The sequence below is a fragment of the Rhinolophus hipposideros genome, assembly GCF_964194185.1.
Source record: "Rhinolophus hipposideros genome assembly, chromosome: 4".
Lineage (NCBI taxonomy): Eukaryota > Metazoa > Chordata > Mammalia > Chiroptera > Rhinolophidae > Rhinolophus > Rhinolophus hipposideros.
This window is the reverse complement of record NC_138050.1, coordinates 107,141,922-107,156,919: the sequence shown is the minus strand read 5'-3', so window position 1 is coordinate 107,156,919 and position 14,998 is coordinate 107,141,922. Positions and strand designations below refer to the sequence as shown.

Sequence of the window (14,998 nt, the reverse complement as noted above, 5' to 3'; positions counted from 1 at the left end):
AAGGTATGAAATCAGCCATTTCAAGGACACACAGGAGGAGGAGGGATGCAGAGAGCTGTCATTTTTGCAAAGAGGAAAGTGAGCCCAGAGCCCAGGAGCCAGGGCAGCCCCCTGAGGCCCCTTGCACGCGGCGCTGTACTGACCGCACAGACACAGAAGCATGTGCGGAGTCCAAGGGAGCCCCAACACGCGCGACAGTCTCGGGGTGCTGCTGGCATTTGGCGGCAGTTCACTGGCTCGTTCCGTGTGGGGACACTGAGGAGGCCGCGCGTGGGTGTTTGCTCCCCGGCCTCCCCGCGGGTCCGCCCTGCGCTGCCGGGAGGCGCGGGCCGGCGCCCCCTGCTGGCGACCTGCAGACCCGCAGCCTGAAGCGGCCGCGCGGGCCGGACTCTGCAGACACCGCCCTGGGCCGCGTCAGGCGCTTCCAGCTGATTTCTCCCGGTTTCCTGCGCATGTTTTCCGTGCAGGCACCGTGGGTGGGAGCTGGAATGGGTCACGTACCTGGTTTTAAAACAAAAGTTATTACAACATAAATTATATTACTACCGTGTTTCCCTGAAAATAAGACCTAGCCGGACATTCAGCTCTAATGTGTCTTTTGGAGCAAAAATTAATACAAGACCCGGTCTTATTTTATGCTATATTATATAAGACCAGTCTTATACTATAGTACAATAAGACCGGGTCTTACATTAATTTTTGCTCCAAAAGACATATTAGAGCTGATTGTCTGGCTAGGTCTTATTTTCAGGGAAACGCGGTATATAAAATACAGTAATGATTAATTTTAGCAGAAAAGATGACTTCAAGTCTATAGTAAATGGGCTTTGCTTAATCAGAACTTATAATTGAGCCCAGTTTTTACTCTGCTGTCCCATTTTTTAAAGAAAGAAGTGAGTCACAGGGAAAACAAATGACATCGAGTTCACTCTGAAAAGCAAGTCGAGCCTGCAGCTGGGGACTGAGCCCGAGTGGCAAGCTCCTACCCTGTCCGGTCCACGTGCCGGCCAGCCAGTGATTCGTTTATGTGTCCACTGTGGGAAGACTGTCGACAAGCCTTGGAATGAAAGGAGTTCGTGTGCCAGAAATTTAAGCTGAGCTGACCCTCTCTGCCTGCCAGCCTCCTCACGGGTTCTCATACTTTGAACATTTTACAAAATAGCAAGAAGGGAAACCAGAGAAAATGGAGTTTTTTAATGGCATTTGGGAGAGAGGGCCATTGTGGTAACACAGTGGATTGAATTTGTCAAGCTGCCTTGCCCATATGCTTGCGTTGCATAGCCTGGACCACTTCACAGAAGTGAAAACTGAAGGATGGCCTTTGTTCCTTGTTTTCCTGAGTACGTGGGCTGCCAGAATCTCGCAGGGTGTGACGAGACTCTCCCAGGTTTCTGGCTTCCACTCAGGAGCCGAGCTCACTGCCAGGCTGTGCGGTGACCAGTGCCTTCAGCACTTTGTAGGAATGTGGAGTGGTCCTCATTTCTTGCATAAAGTGTCGGTTCAAAGCACTTTTGTAAGTAGCCTCCCTTGTTACTTTGGATGAAACTCACACTTGTAAGTGTGAACCTCAGGATATGTACACAAGGCAGAGGTACCCTGGGAATTTTACAGCAGCCTCTTATTGTCAGCCCAAATAACCCCTCTCTGCCCCTGAGTGATGCTCACAGCCCGCCTTCTCTCTTCGTTTCTCTCTCTTATAGCCAGAGCTACCTGCAAGCCGCAAGTGATGGGCCTGCCAGCCACAGCCTGGAACCCTCTGCCAACTACAACTCCCCGAAATTCCGATCCCGGAACCAGAGTTACATGAGAGCTGTCAGCACGCTGAGTCAGGCCAGCTGTGTGAGCCAGGTCGGGGATCCTTCCTGTCCCCTGGGGCCCAGTCACGATAGCCATGTCATCCCTGAAGTCTCCCTGCCAGGGGGACAGTGCCCAGCATGTGTGGGGAAGGTCGGGCAGACGTGGAGGTGCCTTTCACTGATTACAGACCCGGGAACTTCACGAGACCGGCCCGTGCTGTGTTTACGTAGGACTGTGTGACCCTTCCATTGATCTGGGAGTGAGGCTAACTGATCAGCTGGCCCCCCAGACTCCTTGATCTGAGCTGATTGAGCTCACAGTGTCGTTCTTTCCCAGCATGTTTTCCCGGTGAAACGAGGCCAGGGGACAACTGTGTGGTGACCAGGCTCTGCCTACAGTGCCTTTATGTCATTCCCCCAATCTGGCCTTCTGAAGGTCCAGTAAAAAGAGTTGAAAATGTGCTGTGGGGCTTGGTGTCACTCAAGAATGGAATTGATCAGGCTCAGTGACGTGTGGCTCGGAGAAGGATTTGTCCCACATGAATGACACATTTCACTCAGGCCCACAGGTGTGGTCAGAGAGGAGTAGCCAGGTGAGCGGGGCTGGGAGTGCTGAGCACCGAATGTTTAGGACGAGTAAGGTCGAGTCTTTAAATTTTTCATTCAACATGTTGCCACTGGTTTTCACTGCCTTTAAAAATAGTGCTGGAGCTGGCCTTGAGTTTTCCAGGCTTACACTTAACGCTTTCCTCCACTTCCTGTGGAGTGGCCACCGAGCGTGGCTCCCATCGGAGCCCACGTCAAATTACCGTCCGCCCCTGACACCTGTGAAATTTCTAAGTCACCATGACCTCCTCCTTCGTTGTCCAGGGACAGAGGCAGGCCTGCGTACGGTGTTGTAAGAAAGTCTCCTGAGCACTTGCCACGCCTCGGGGCTGCCGCAGTCCCCTGGACACGGCCAGCCACTTTGTCATCAACTCTTCAGGCCACTTTTTCATTGCTGACGTTCTTCAGAGCACACTGGGATTTGCCAGCCTCTCATTCCAGCGAACAGCTCCCAGCGTCATCGTCACTCTCAGAAGGTCGTGCCCTCTATCACAGAGCACAGCTGCCCAGCCAACGGCTTCCCGCTCCGTGCGCATGTACACACACTGACCCGACCACAGGCGGAATCACGCCCACACTTCACACATCCCAATGCGTCTTAGCAGACTTCAGGCCCTCTGACCATGTCACTTGATGAATGCCCACGTCATCCTGGTCTGCTTCGCAAAGGCGTGTGCTGGGCGATTCTGTCAGTCACTGTCACCCAGCTGTTTCCAGGCTGGGCTGGGGCTTGCAGTGCAGCAGAGTAGGACACAGATGATGGAGGCAGGCGACTGACTGAGCCCGGGTGCAGCTACGTGCCTGACACCAGATGGGCAAGAGCAGGGATTTATGGCCCAAAGTCCCCCACAGAGGTGAGCAGGTGGCCCCAAGCAGCCCCTTGCCCCTGCCCATCCTCCCTTGCCTTCCACACCAAGCAGCTCCCTTTCCTGCATCTCGTCCCCACTGCCCCTGGGGAGGGCCTATGTCCCACACCAATGCCAGTGGCCCCAGCCTGCTGGTGTTTCTGGGAGACATTGCCCCCCTCAGCTCAGTCCTCTCCAGACAAGCCAGCGACACGTGTCCTTCCTGTTCGCGCAGGTGCGAGGTGGCAGGTGGGCCCAAAAAGCAGCCGCATCCCCCAGCCTAGCAGTGGCTCCTTGCTACATGAGGAGATGGAGGCCCCAGAGGGAAAAGACCCAGGTGGGGCACTGACGTGGCATCAGCCGTTCCCATGGCGTGTCCGCCTGCCCCTCTTCCCTATTAGAACGTGTGTCTTGTCACCTACTCAGCGGGTCACCAACCTGGTTCTCAGGGTTTCTGCGGCCCAGTGTACCTCTGCTGTCAACCAGGCATTCATAGTGGGCATTTCAATCACAAGTGAAAAGACGACATCGTGCCAAGGCCGCATGCACAGTCTAAAGCTCCCATCGTGGTCCCGTCACTGCCGGTGGGGCAGCATCTGTCATCTTCCTGAGGCCCAGCCTGGCTGCATCCTCCTGAATTCACCGTCGCCATGACAGTCTAGTCTCTGCATCGACTTTATGTCTGTTCAGCCACAGCTGGGCAATTCTGACAACCTGACAATTGTCCCCGCGGGAAAGCAGAGCAGGAGGGTGCAGTGCCAGGAACGGCCTGTAGGGGCGCTCTGCAGCCTCCCTGCCCAAGACCTTTCCTCGCCGCCATCCCACCTCTCCTGGTCTCGGCCTCCTTGTCTACAAGGGTGTTTCGGCTCCGTCATGGCCTCTCTTTCTGTCATGCATCCTTTTTGTTAATTGTGGTCAAATACACATGACCTGATATTTACCACCTTTAGTGCACAGTTCAGGGCATTACGTACAGGCACGTTGATGTGCAAACACCCCACCATCTCCAGAAGTTTTCCATCTTGAAAAACTCAAACTCTGCTTTCATTAAACACCCCGCACCCCCCCCCCAGCCGTGGTACCCACCGTACCTGTGCCTGTCTCTGAGGAAACGCTCGGGACCTCACACGAGGGGAATCCTGCAGTATTTGCTTGTCCTTCTGTGCCTGGCTTCTGTCACTGAGCACAGTGTCCTCAGGGTCCATCTGTGTGGTAGCACATGCCGGCTTTCCTTCCTTCTCAGAGCTGAGCAGTGCTGTTGTTTGGAGGGACCACGTTGCGTTATCATCACCTGTTGCTGGACCCTCATTGCCGCACCTTTGGTGCCTGTGAAGCTGCTGCTGGGGGTGTGGGAGCGAGTGCTCCCGCCTCGTTCAGGTCCTGCGGAAATAACCCACGTGCACCGCTGCGTCAGAAGCAGCTCCTCTGAGCTTCCCAAGGAACTGCAGGACGATTTCCACAGCGGCCGCACCATCTCACATCCCCACCAGCCGTGCGCAAGGCTCCCAGTGTCACCATGTCATGCTTGCTCTGTAAATGTCCCCTTTTGTGACTGCCGAGAAGCCCGCCATTGGCTTCAGGTAGAGCCCTGTGCCATCAAAGGACAGTGCCCTCCTGACCCTGGCACCCTCACCATTTTCTTGATATTCTCTGCTTCCTCGTGTCCTGTCCTCTAGAAGCAGTCTGAATTGTGTTTCTGAGTTTATGGTTCACAAAACAAGAAGTGGGGTGCATCGGGTCACACAGATATTCCCACTGGCCGAGGCCACTGGGACACCCCAGACTGAGCCTGCTTTGAGCTCCAGTGCAGAGTTTTGGTCACTTCTCCAGATCTCCCTCATGCTCGGGAACACATCAGCTCTCGGGGAACAGAGCGCTGCTGGGCCTCTTTCGGCCAACTGGAGAGCCTTCTCAGCCACTTTCTTTTGTTTGGGGAGTAGTCACGTCACTTCCAGAGCGACTTCACTCAGATTTTGGCTTTTTCAAGTTGTCTAACATGGATCTTTGACATAAATGGCATAAAACAACCCGAGACTTTCTGATAAAATTCCACATAAGGGAAAACTTAGGCTGAAAGAAACTTGTAGTCGGAAAATGTCACATTTCAATCCCGTATGCGTGTGTCTGACGCGTTTCACACACGGGGTACCTGAGGCCACCCACATGGGAAGGTCACAGTGTGTCTCTGCCCTGGATGGTCTGACTCCACTCAGCATCAGAGGCCCTCAGGCCAGTCAGATGAGTCAGATGAGACCCTTACGTCTCTCTGGCTTTTCTGGCCACACAGCTACAGCTGGTTCTCTCTCGCACTGTGGCCTCAGGCTGGCAGCCTGCCTGTCAGCCCTCAGGCGCACTCCTCTGTCATCTCTAGAACCAGTGATTGTCAAATGTGGACTCGTCAGCATGTCAGTAACCTCAGGTGACAGCAGTGGAGCCCGCCGCAGGTCTGCCACTCAAGGTGGGCAGAGGCGTCACATTTGTCCCTTGTCAAGGGAATCTGATTCTTTCATCTGATGCTACTCTGAACAGTTAGAGGAAAAGAACTAATCTGATGTTTAAAACAATACTTTTCTCATTTACCTGTAACATAACCCCAGGCGGGCATCCAGGAAGTTGTTGGCGACATTTAAGTGGTGGGGCAACCGCTGTACGTGAGAGACTGGGAGGAGAGCAGGACGTGGGCATCAGAGGGCACGTCAGCGTGGATTTGCAGCGGGGTCTCCCTGGCGTCCAGATGAGTCCCAGCTTTCTGGCCCAGGCTCCCGCGCCCCCGGTGAGCCCAGGGCAGGACGGCCGGACAGGGAGACCCTGGAGGGGATGCCAAGGCCCTAGCAGGCCCGCTGCAGCTCTTCCCTGAGCCCTGACTCTGCTCTCTCCTGCACGTGACTCCGCGAGCTGGGGCGCAGGCGTCAACAGCAGGCACCCCGCAGGCTTACGTGTTCACGCGCATGCGATACCATGCGGGGAGGGCCCCAGATATAGTAGCGATGGGAGGTCGTTATCAGAGCTCCCCCACCCGCACTGGCGAAGGCACTCCTGCATCGCTGACATCTGCCCATGAGCCCGTGGGCTTCTCGTCCTCCGCCCATCCCTGAGCAGTGACATGTTTCCAGTCAGTTTCCACTTTTCATTCTTAAGATTCTCACCTCTCCCGCCCCATTGCCTTGCCTTAGTGCCGAATTTCACTTCACTGCATTTCCACTTAAGACCGGTTTTGGCTCGTGGGAAACAGGAGAGCATTACCACCCAGGCACCTCGGGGAAAGCGTGTGCCACGCGCAGCCCTGCGCCCCGCACGGAGGCCCTGCAGCCGAGCTGCCCTGACGGCGCGCCACGTGGGCAGCGCTGAGCTCCCCGCTGAGCAAAGCCTTGAGTGTGTTTTCAGTGTTTCCTAAGAAATGACCCAGTAAACTATTTCCCAAGCTTAAGAGCTTCCCGTTGCCGATTTCGGGCTAATGACGCTGGACACACAAGACTAATGGGATCGGTGCGGCCCTGCGGCCCTGGCCTCTCGCTGACTGTGCCCCGTGTGTCGTAGATGAGCGAAGCCGAGGTCAACGGGCAGCTCGAGTCGGTGTGCGAGTCCGTCTTCAGCGAGGCGGAGTCTCAGGCCATGGACGCGCTGGACCTGCCCGGCTGCTTCCGGACACGAAGCCACAGCTACCTGCGAGCCATCCAAGCTGGCTACTCCCAGGACGACGAGTGCATTCCCGCGATGACGCCCTCCGCCATCCCCTCGGCCGTCAGGGCCACCGCAGGTAAGGACCGCCTCCCCGCCCCCCTCCGGCACCCCCCCACACACACACACCCTCACCCCTCACCCCCACTCCCTCCACCCCCCACCCCTCCTCACCCCCCCAACACATACCCTCACCCCTTCACCCACCTCGTCCCCGACCCCCCCACCCCCATCCCCCCACCCCCCTCATCCCTCCCCCCCCACGAGCAGGTGTGCCACCCCCACACACACCCCTCACACCCCTCACCCCTCACACCCCTCACCCCTTACCCCCTACCCCCCACCCCCACCCCCGCGCAGGTGTGCCCCCCACACACATACACCCTCACCCCTTCACCCCCCCACACACCCCTCACCCCCCCGCCCCCCACCCCTGTGCAGGTGTGCCCCCCCACACACACCCTCACCCCCTCACACACCCCTCACCCCCCGCCCCCCACCCCCGCGCAGGTGCCCCCCACACACACACACCCTCACCCCCTCACACACCCCTCACCCCCCGCCCCCCACCCCCGCGCAGGTGCCCCCCACACACACACACCCTCACCCCCTCACACACACCTCACCCCCCGCCCCCACCCCTGCGCAGGTGCCCCCCACACACACACACCCTCACCACCCCACCCCCCTTACCCCCCCCGCCCCCCACCCCCGTGCAGGTGTGCCCCCCACACACACACCCCCTCACCCCCTCACACACCCCTCACCCCCCGCCCCCCACCCCCGCGCAGGTGCCCCCCACACACACACACCCTCACCCCCCCACCCCCCTGACCCCCCCGCCCCCCACCCCCGTGCAGGTGTGCCCCCCACACACACACCCTTCACCCCCACCCCCCTCACCCTCCCGCCTCCCACCCCCGTGCAGGTGTGCCCCCCACACACACACCCCCTCACCCCCTCACACACCCCTCACCCCCCCGCCCCCCACCCCTGCGCAGGTGCCCCCCACACACACACACCCTCACCCCCCCACCCCCCTTACCCCCCCGCCCCCCACCCCCGTGCAGGTGTGCCCCCCACACACACACACCCTCACCCCCCCACCCCCCTGACCTCCCTGCCCCCCACCCCCGTGCAGGTGTGCCCCCCACACACACACACACACCCTCACCCCCTCACACACCCCTCACCCCCCCTATCCCCACCCCCGTGCAGGTGTGCCCCCCACACACACACACACACCCTCACCCCCTCACACACCCCTCACCCCCCCTCCCCCCACCCCCGTGCAGGTGTGCCCCCCCCCCCCACACACACACCCTTCACCCCCACACCCCCTGACCTCCCTGCCCCCCACCCCTGCGCAGGTGCCCCCCCCACACACACACCCTCACCCCCCCACCCCCCTTACCCCCCCGCCCCCCACCCCCGTGCAGGTGTGCCCCCCCCACACACACACACCCCCTTCACCCCCACACCCCCTCATCCTCCCGCCCCCCCCACAGGTGTGCCAGCTTGCCCAGGAGGGGCGGGGCTTCGCCACAGCGTCCTTTACTCTGCGAGGCCGTGACTTTCCCATCATGTGTTGCACTGTCATATCTGCAAGGGTCCTTTGAAACATGTCTTTCATAGCTAACTGTTCTTTTTCTTAGAATGACATCTAATTATCAAGGTTTTAGAAATAACCAAGTATAACTTGTAAAGTTTCGTAGAGAAAAAAATGTAGGCGCGGGTATTTGGAAGGTGGTTGTGTTTTAAATGTGGAAGTTTAATCGGCCGCGGGGAAGGCGGCGGCGGAGCAGCGGCTCCTGGGCTCCCGCGTGTCCGGCCGCCCCTGGGTGCGCAGATCCACGCGCGGGCTCAGGGCTGCGGGGGCAAAGCGGTCGGTAATGGAGTCACTGCGCGTCCGCGGGCTCCGGGCCCCATGGCACCCTTCCTCCAGCTCTTCCGGGAAACGTGTCCACGCCCTGGAAATGAACCGCTGGCCTAAGTGTCCCGCCTGATACTCACCGCGCGGTGTCATAGCTCAGGGAGCACATACTGCTCGCTGGAGAAACCCGCAAAACGGGGCGCTCCGGGCAAGGTCGCCCCGCTGCGCCCGAGGGCCCCGCGCCGCCGCCTGCGCCCAGCAGCGGTGTGGCCTGAGTGTCCCCGGCCGTGGGCCGCGGCCAGGTTTCAGAGGGCAGTTCTGAGACGAACCGGAATGTTCTTCCTGGTACCTGGCACTGGGAACCGGAGTGGGAGAAGGGGACGAACAGCGTTTTGTTTGCGCGCTGAAGCACTCGGAGAGAAGTTGGGGCGCTGACGCGGAGTGAACAGGTTGCAGAGTCAGGCCGCTGCCTAAGCCCCGAGCCGGTCACCTGGGGACACAGCCTGGACGCACAGCTTGCCCCACCACCGGGTCTTGTCAGCTCTCTGAGGGGTTCACAGGAGGAGTGGCACGACGACTCAGAGGTGTTTTCAGGTCCTTCGTGGCGCCCAAGGGGATGCAATCCTGACGGCCAAGCCTGGGGGCAGGGCAGAAAGGGGCGCTGGTGGCCGTGGTGCGGTGCGCTGCACTGGGGATGCCAGGCCAGGCGGGCCGGGGAGCGGAGGGCAGCGCCCTTCTCTGGTCGGGTGAGGCCTACAGGTCGCCGGTGCCTCAAGGTGCCACCAGGGTGCCTGTGGGGGGCCTGCGGGCCTCTGGCTCTGCTCTTAGGGGTTTTGTCCCACTTGCTTCCCCCTTCGTGAAGGCAGGGACAGCTCTCATGCTCTGCCCTGTGAGAAAAAGAAACATGAACAGTGAGCAACTAGAAGCCTAGGGAAGCAGGGAGGTTTAGGATCACCGCATTTAAACAAACACACTCCGAGACCGTTACTGGTAGGTCCACCGACATTTGTCGAGTGTCTCTTACAAGCAAGTAACAACTCAGCACGAATGGTCTTCAGACATGCTTTGAAACAATAATTACCTAGTAGAAAATGACTTTTTGTTTTAGAGCTGGCATTATAGGGGAAATAAAAATAAAACAGGTTTCACAGAAATGATGCAAGAACCAGTGCAGAACTTAGACTAAAATTCTAATTTATGTATACACCATTTTACCAAGTACATCTTGTATTCCCAAAACATACGCACCAAATAAATTACGAAAGATGCTTCTCTTCAAAGTTTCTCCTGGGTCTTGGCATAGTTATAGACTCAGAATTTCTCCCAGACTGTTGGGGGTGGCCAGAGGTAGGGACGGCCTGAGAATCCAATAAGAGAATGGAAAACACTGGGGACATAGCATTGTCCCTTACAAGCTGCTATTTTGAAGAAATGTGAGTGCAGATAAATCATTAGTTCCTCACTTTCCCTGTTTTACTCTAAGCTTTATCTGTTAAATATTTACAACACTTCCTGCCTAATTAGAATTGAGATGGAATGCAACAAGTCTGTTCAATAAGAGTGTGAAAGATGCCAAAGAAATGAAAACATCCCTGTCTGGAAAACAGAGACACCCAAGTAGGGACAGAGCTTCCTGGCCCTGGGAGAACGAGTTTCAGTGGCTGTCCATGCAGCTGGGGACCATATACTGCCACCAACATCTAATGGCTTCCCTTGTCAACATGTGTATGTGACTGTGAGCAGAGAAAGAAAGATTATTTTGACAAATCGATTTTCTCTGATGGTTCTAAAACTACCTCTTGAAAACAATTCCAGAAAAGTTATTTTCAGAAACATTCACACTGATTATTTTGAAGAATAGAACTTATTTAATGGGATTTTTTTTGCATCCTTGGAAAGCCAAAGCTGGTGTCATAAGGTTGTCTCACCTTCTGTAAGATGCAAATATATAATTCTAATGTTCATCTAGCAATAATTATCTCTTAAATGAATGTGTGGAAGGTTTGTTAAGGATGTAGAAATACAGTTTTCAGCATCTCTTTCAAGCCCTGACGGGCTGGGGCTGCTGGAATGCTTGGCGCGTCTGGGGCTTGGGTGCCTGTTTGTTCCCTGAGCGCCTGGTGGTTCGGCCGTAGCAGCTGTGTCCCATCTCAAGTCCAGGAGGTCAGTTGGGACGAGCGTGCACTGCTGGGCAGTGTGACCCATGAACACATGCGTTTTTGCACCCCACTGTCCCCTCATTATGACAAACTCCTCATTGATTAGTGTCCTCCCTTTAAATGAAGTGGTTTTGAAAATATCTAACTTTCATTTCACACATGGTTTCCTTCTCATCTGTGTAATGATTTATCAGACAGATTTACTTGTCTAAATATGCATTTCACCCGATTTTTCTAGGGAGAGAATGTTATTGATGTCATGGAGGAAAATGCTGTAAAATTAGGTTATAATGATTTTTCTCTGGGTCAAAAATTTTCTCAACATATGTCACTACTGATTCTAGAAGTCATTGAGACAAAGGGAAAATCCATACAAAGCTGACAGAGGAACCTGCCATAAGCTCATTTTTATTTGATTGTTTGTAGAGTGACTTATCTCTCAAGGGTACGTAATAATTTCCGGTGTCTGAGATAGCCTCAAGCCTCTGGAGTCTGACTGCCTTCCTCAGCTCCCACGCGGGACTATGAGCTGGTCCCAAACGTCGTCACATGTGCTCTGATTCAGACCCACCTGTCTCCCTTGGATGAGGCCCTGGTGGTTCCATGGGGCCCACTCACCTGATTCAGAATCTTTTCCCAGCTTCAATCACATCGGCAAAGTGCCTCTCGCCATGTAAGGTGCCAGGGACCCACACGTGAACATCTGGGGGCATTTTTGTGTCTGCCTGACGAGGATTTCAGTGGATACTGGTTGAGTGCATGAATGAATGAATGAATGAATGAATGAATAAGGTCTTCGCTGGAACCCAACCCCGTGTGAGCGTTGATACAGTCTCAGACAGACACACCGGGGCCAGTGCTCTTCTAGGCATGTTCCACGAATCCTGGTAAGAAATTCAAGTTCACGCCGATGATACAAAACCAAGTCCTCAGCGGCTGCCAGGCAGTCGTGCGAGAAGCACCGCACCTGCGGCCAGGTGGGAGCCCACGTGATGCTGTCAGGGGTTTTCCTCCCATCACGTCTGCCCTGCGTGGCAGCATAGATCTGTGCTGTGATTCCAGAAACTGGAACATGGGGACATTGTGCGTCATCCGTCAGCCCAGACACTCCCACAAATGTCCCCATGGCTATCACAGTCACCTCCAGGACTTTGGCTCAGAAAATGCCAGCGTTGGTGTTTGTGTGAAGCCCTGAGAAGCTCTTTGTTGTGAGAGGAGCCACAGTCAGGCCTTTGAAGCACGGCCCCTCCCTGAATCTGAGGCCGAGAGGACATTTGCCTCGGGGTGCATCTGAATGCAGCACTGAGACCTCTGAAGGGTAAGAAGGGCTCTGCAGAAATCCTCCTTGCTGCTTCTCCTTTCCACGGACATGTGCGTTTTAGAAGAAGTCAAGATACGCAGCCTAAACATGTAAAAGTGGACATACTCTGTGACTTCATTGCCGTCTTTTCTTTGAGCCACAATAAGAGAATCATCTGTTGTTTTATTGGCTCCTGCTGGAGACCCTCTGGCCAGGGCAGTGGGACAGTCAGGACCAGTGAGAGAAGTCAGAGGGATAGTACCTGCACACACAGGATGGACACCTACAGGACCTGGTGGAGACGGGAGCCCAAGAAGCACTGGAGGGGACGGTGCGGGGTTGGGAAGGACACGAGCACTGAGTGGGGGGAGGACGAGCAGCCAGCGTCCAGTGGCGCCTCCCAAGGGCCAGTGTCTAATGTGTGTCCGCAGAACAGGCGTGTGGGGGTTAAACGTGTGCTTCCCAGGTTTCAGAAACAGCTGTGCATTTGAACGGGGAACTCCATGTGAGAGCAAGAACAAATGTATTCCCAAAGATTTTGCCTAATAGCCAATCTGCTCTCTCCTTCCAAAACACCTGTCTTAGAAGTACCCACCTGTCCACTTACGTGGGCCAGGAGAAACAGCCCTGCAGTGTTTGGGGACAGTGCTAGAGAGCAGTTTCCAGGCTCTCGGCCTCACGTGGGAAGGTGCTGGCTCGGGTAGTAGATGGCCGTCAGCTGTGACTAGTTGGCCGTCAGCTGTAACCAGTTAGCCATTAGCCATTGATGTAACTGCCATCACTGTGTTTGTTGGTTGGTTCGTTGGTTGGCAGGCAGAGAACCCGACAGCGGATTGTGGATCGTGTGGCTCCTGCTTCCTGTGTCTTCAACCCAGCCATTAGCGAGAATATAGTGGTGTGAACCCGCCATCTATGGAGCCGTGGGTGTTCCTTTCTGGCCTCACCATGTCCTGCGTTCTTATGTGGGGAGCGGGAGCTGTGACCCCGCATGACATGGTGTCCAGTGCATTCTGTCATTCTGTCCCCGTACAGGTGAGCGCATCAGGGTCCACTCGCCCCCATGGGATGGAAACTGGAGCCACAGGTTCCTGACTCAGTCCTTTACACCCTTGACAGTTGTAACAATGTGTCACCTAAGCAGGACTACAGTGAGATACAGGTGTGTGGGTTTAGTCGGACATCATGCAGGACATCCCGTGTTGTCCTCACCATTGGTTACAAGAAATAATTGTTTAACCTGAGGATAAGTAAGCCAGTCAGGTGGGTCGTTTATATCCTGTGCCCTAACTCAGCACCGATTAAATACACGAGTGAGTGCACGATGGGTAGGTAGAGGCGTCATCTCTACCAGGGGTGAAGACACCAGTTCCCGTGTGTCCAGGCTCCCTGCCCGCGGCAAGGTCCTCCCGCTGGGTCTGCTGAGGCTGGACCACGCCCACCCGGGCCTGGCCGGCTCCTCTGCTTGGCCCCTGCGCACACTTCCATCCACCCTCATCGTGCCTCCACACCGCCTCCAGGATTCCCTTCTCCAAAATACAGTCCGATCCCAGCATTTCCGCCTCACGCCCTCTCTCGGTCTCCTGTTCTACTGAGGAAAGGCTGCTTCCCTCTACAGGGACTCTACCCAGCGAGCCCTCCAGCTGCCTGTCACCCCACCAGCACTCACTCTCCCCGAAATTGCCTCGTTCTGTTCCTTCGCATCCGCTGTGTGTTCAGCCCAGAATTTGCTTCCCTGGGCTTTTTGCCTCTTCCCTCGCTACATGACCTCAACTCAGCAGCCTTCTCCAGGAAGCCTCCTCTGATTGCTCGGCCTCTGATCAGTGTAGGTGCCGCCATGAATGAATTCCTTCCCTCCCAACACCCTGAGCAGACAAGTTCCAACAAAAGAACATAATATTAAAACAAACAAAACAAATTCTAATTTCCATATATTTTTAAAACATACTTCTCTTTTAAAGACACAGCGATATTGCATGACAAAAATTTAGGCCACAATAGAGAATTAAATTTACTACTTGTATATATGTAATGTCTCAAAATATGTTTAAAAAGCATGGATTGTGTGGCTTTTACTCCTTACAATATATTAGTTTAGAAAGCATTAAATTAAAACAAGCTATTTAAATTCATAAAATTACAAAATATTATGAGAACATTGAAAAGAAAATACCTTTGCTCCTTCAGGAAAAAAGAAATATGGTAACAATCCTTTAAAATCAAATCACTTAGTGTCAGTTATTTAGTTTTCTTTCCTTGCAACGATGTGGACAGTGGCCCCTGTGACACAGTGAAATCTACTCAGGCTCAAGGTGGCCAGTGCTACCAAGAAAATCCCCACTCTGCATAATTTGGGGTCACATGCAGCGCATTTGGGGGAACGGTGCCGACAGGCAAGTCCGGTCACTTTCTCAAGCTCAGAGCTCAGGAAGTTTTCCTCTCTCTAAACTGCCGTAAGATGTGAGCACTGCTGCCAACTTGCCGATGGCTTTCATTCTGCAAATGATTTTTCTGAGTTTAAAGGACAGTTACAGATTAAAAGGTTCCATATGACATCAGGAACACCCAGCACGCTGTAGGTCATAAACAAACATTTGGGGGATGCGTAAATTAATGGCTCAGTCTTTCTGTGGATGGCGCGTGGGACATCTTATAGCTCATTGCAGAACTGGCAGTACTCATTTCAAGAAGCTCCAGAAGTCCAGGTTGGGTTGTTTTTTAAATAAAGAATAAAGTGTGAGCTG

General features: G+C 54.9%; 1 protein-coding gene across 4 annotated transcripts in view; it reads left to right on the top strand.

Annotated features, from left to right (window-relative positions):
- DLGAP2 (DLG associated protein 2) overlaps nt 1-14,998 on the top strand; it is a 434,439-nt gene that overhangs the window by 386,773 nt on the left and 32,668 nt on the right. For all 4 annotated transcript variants that reach the window (XM_081045533.1, XM_081045531.1, XM_081045532.1 and 1 more), the window contains 2 exons: nt 1,701-1,848; nt 6,785-7,004. In XM_081045533.1, the coding sequence (XP_080901659.1) occupies nt 1,701-1,848; nt 6,785-7,004 (368 nt within the window). The remainder of the gene's footprint in view (nt 1-1,700; nt 1,849-6,784; nt 7,005-14,998) is intronic.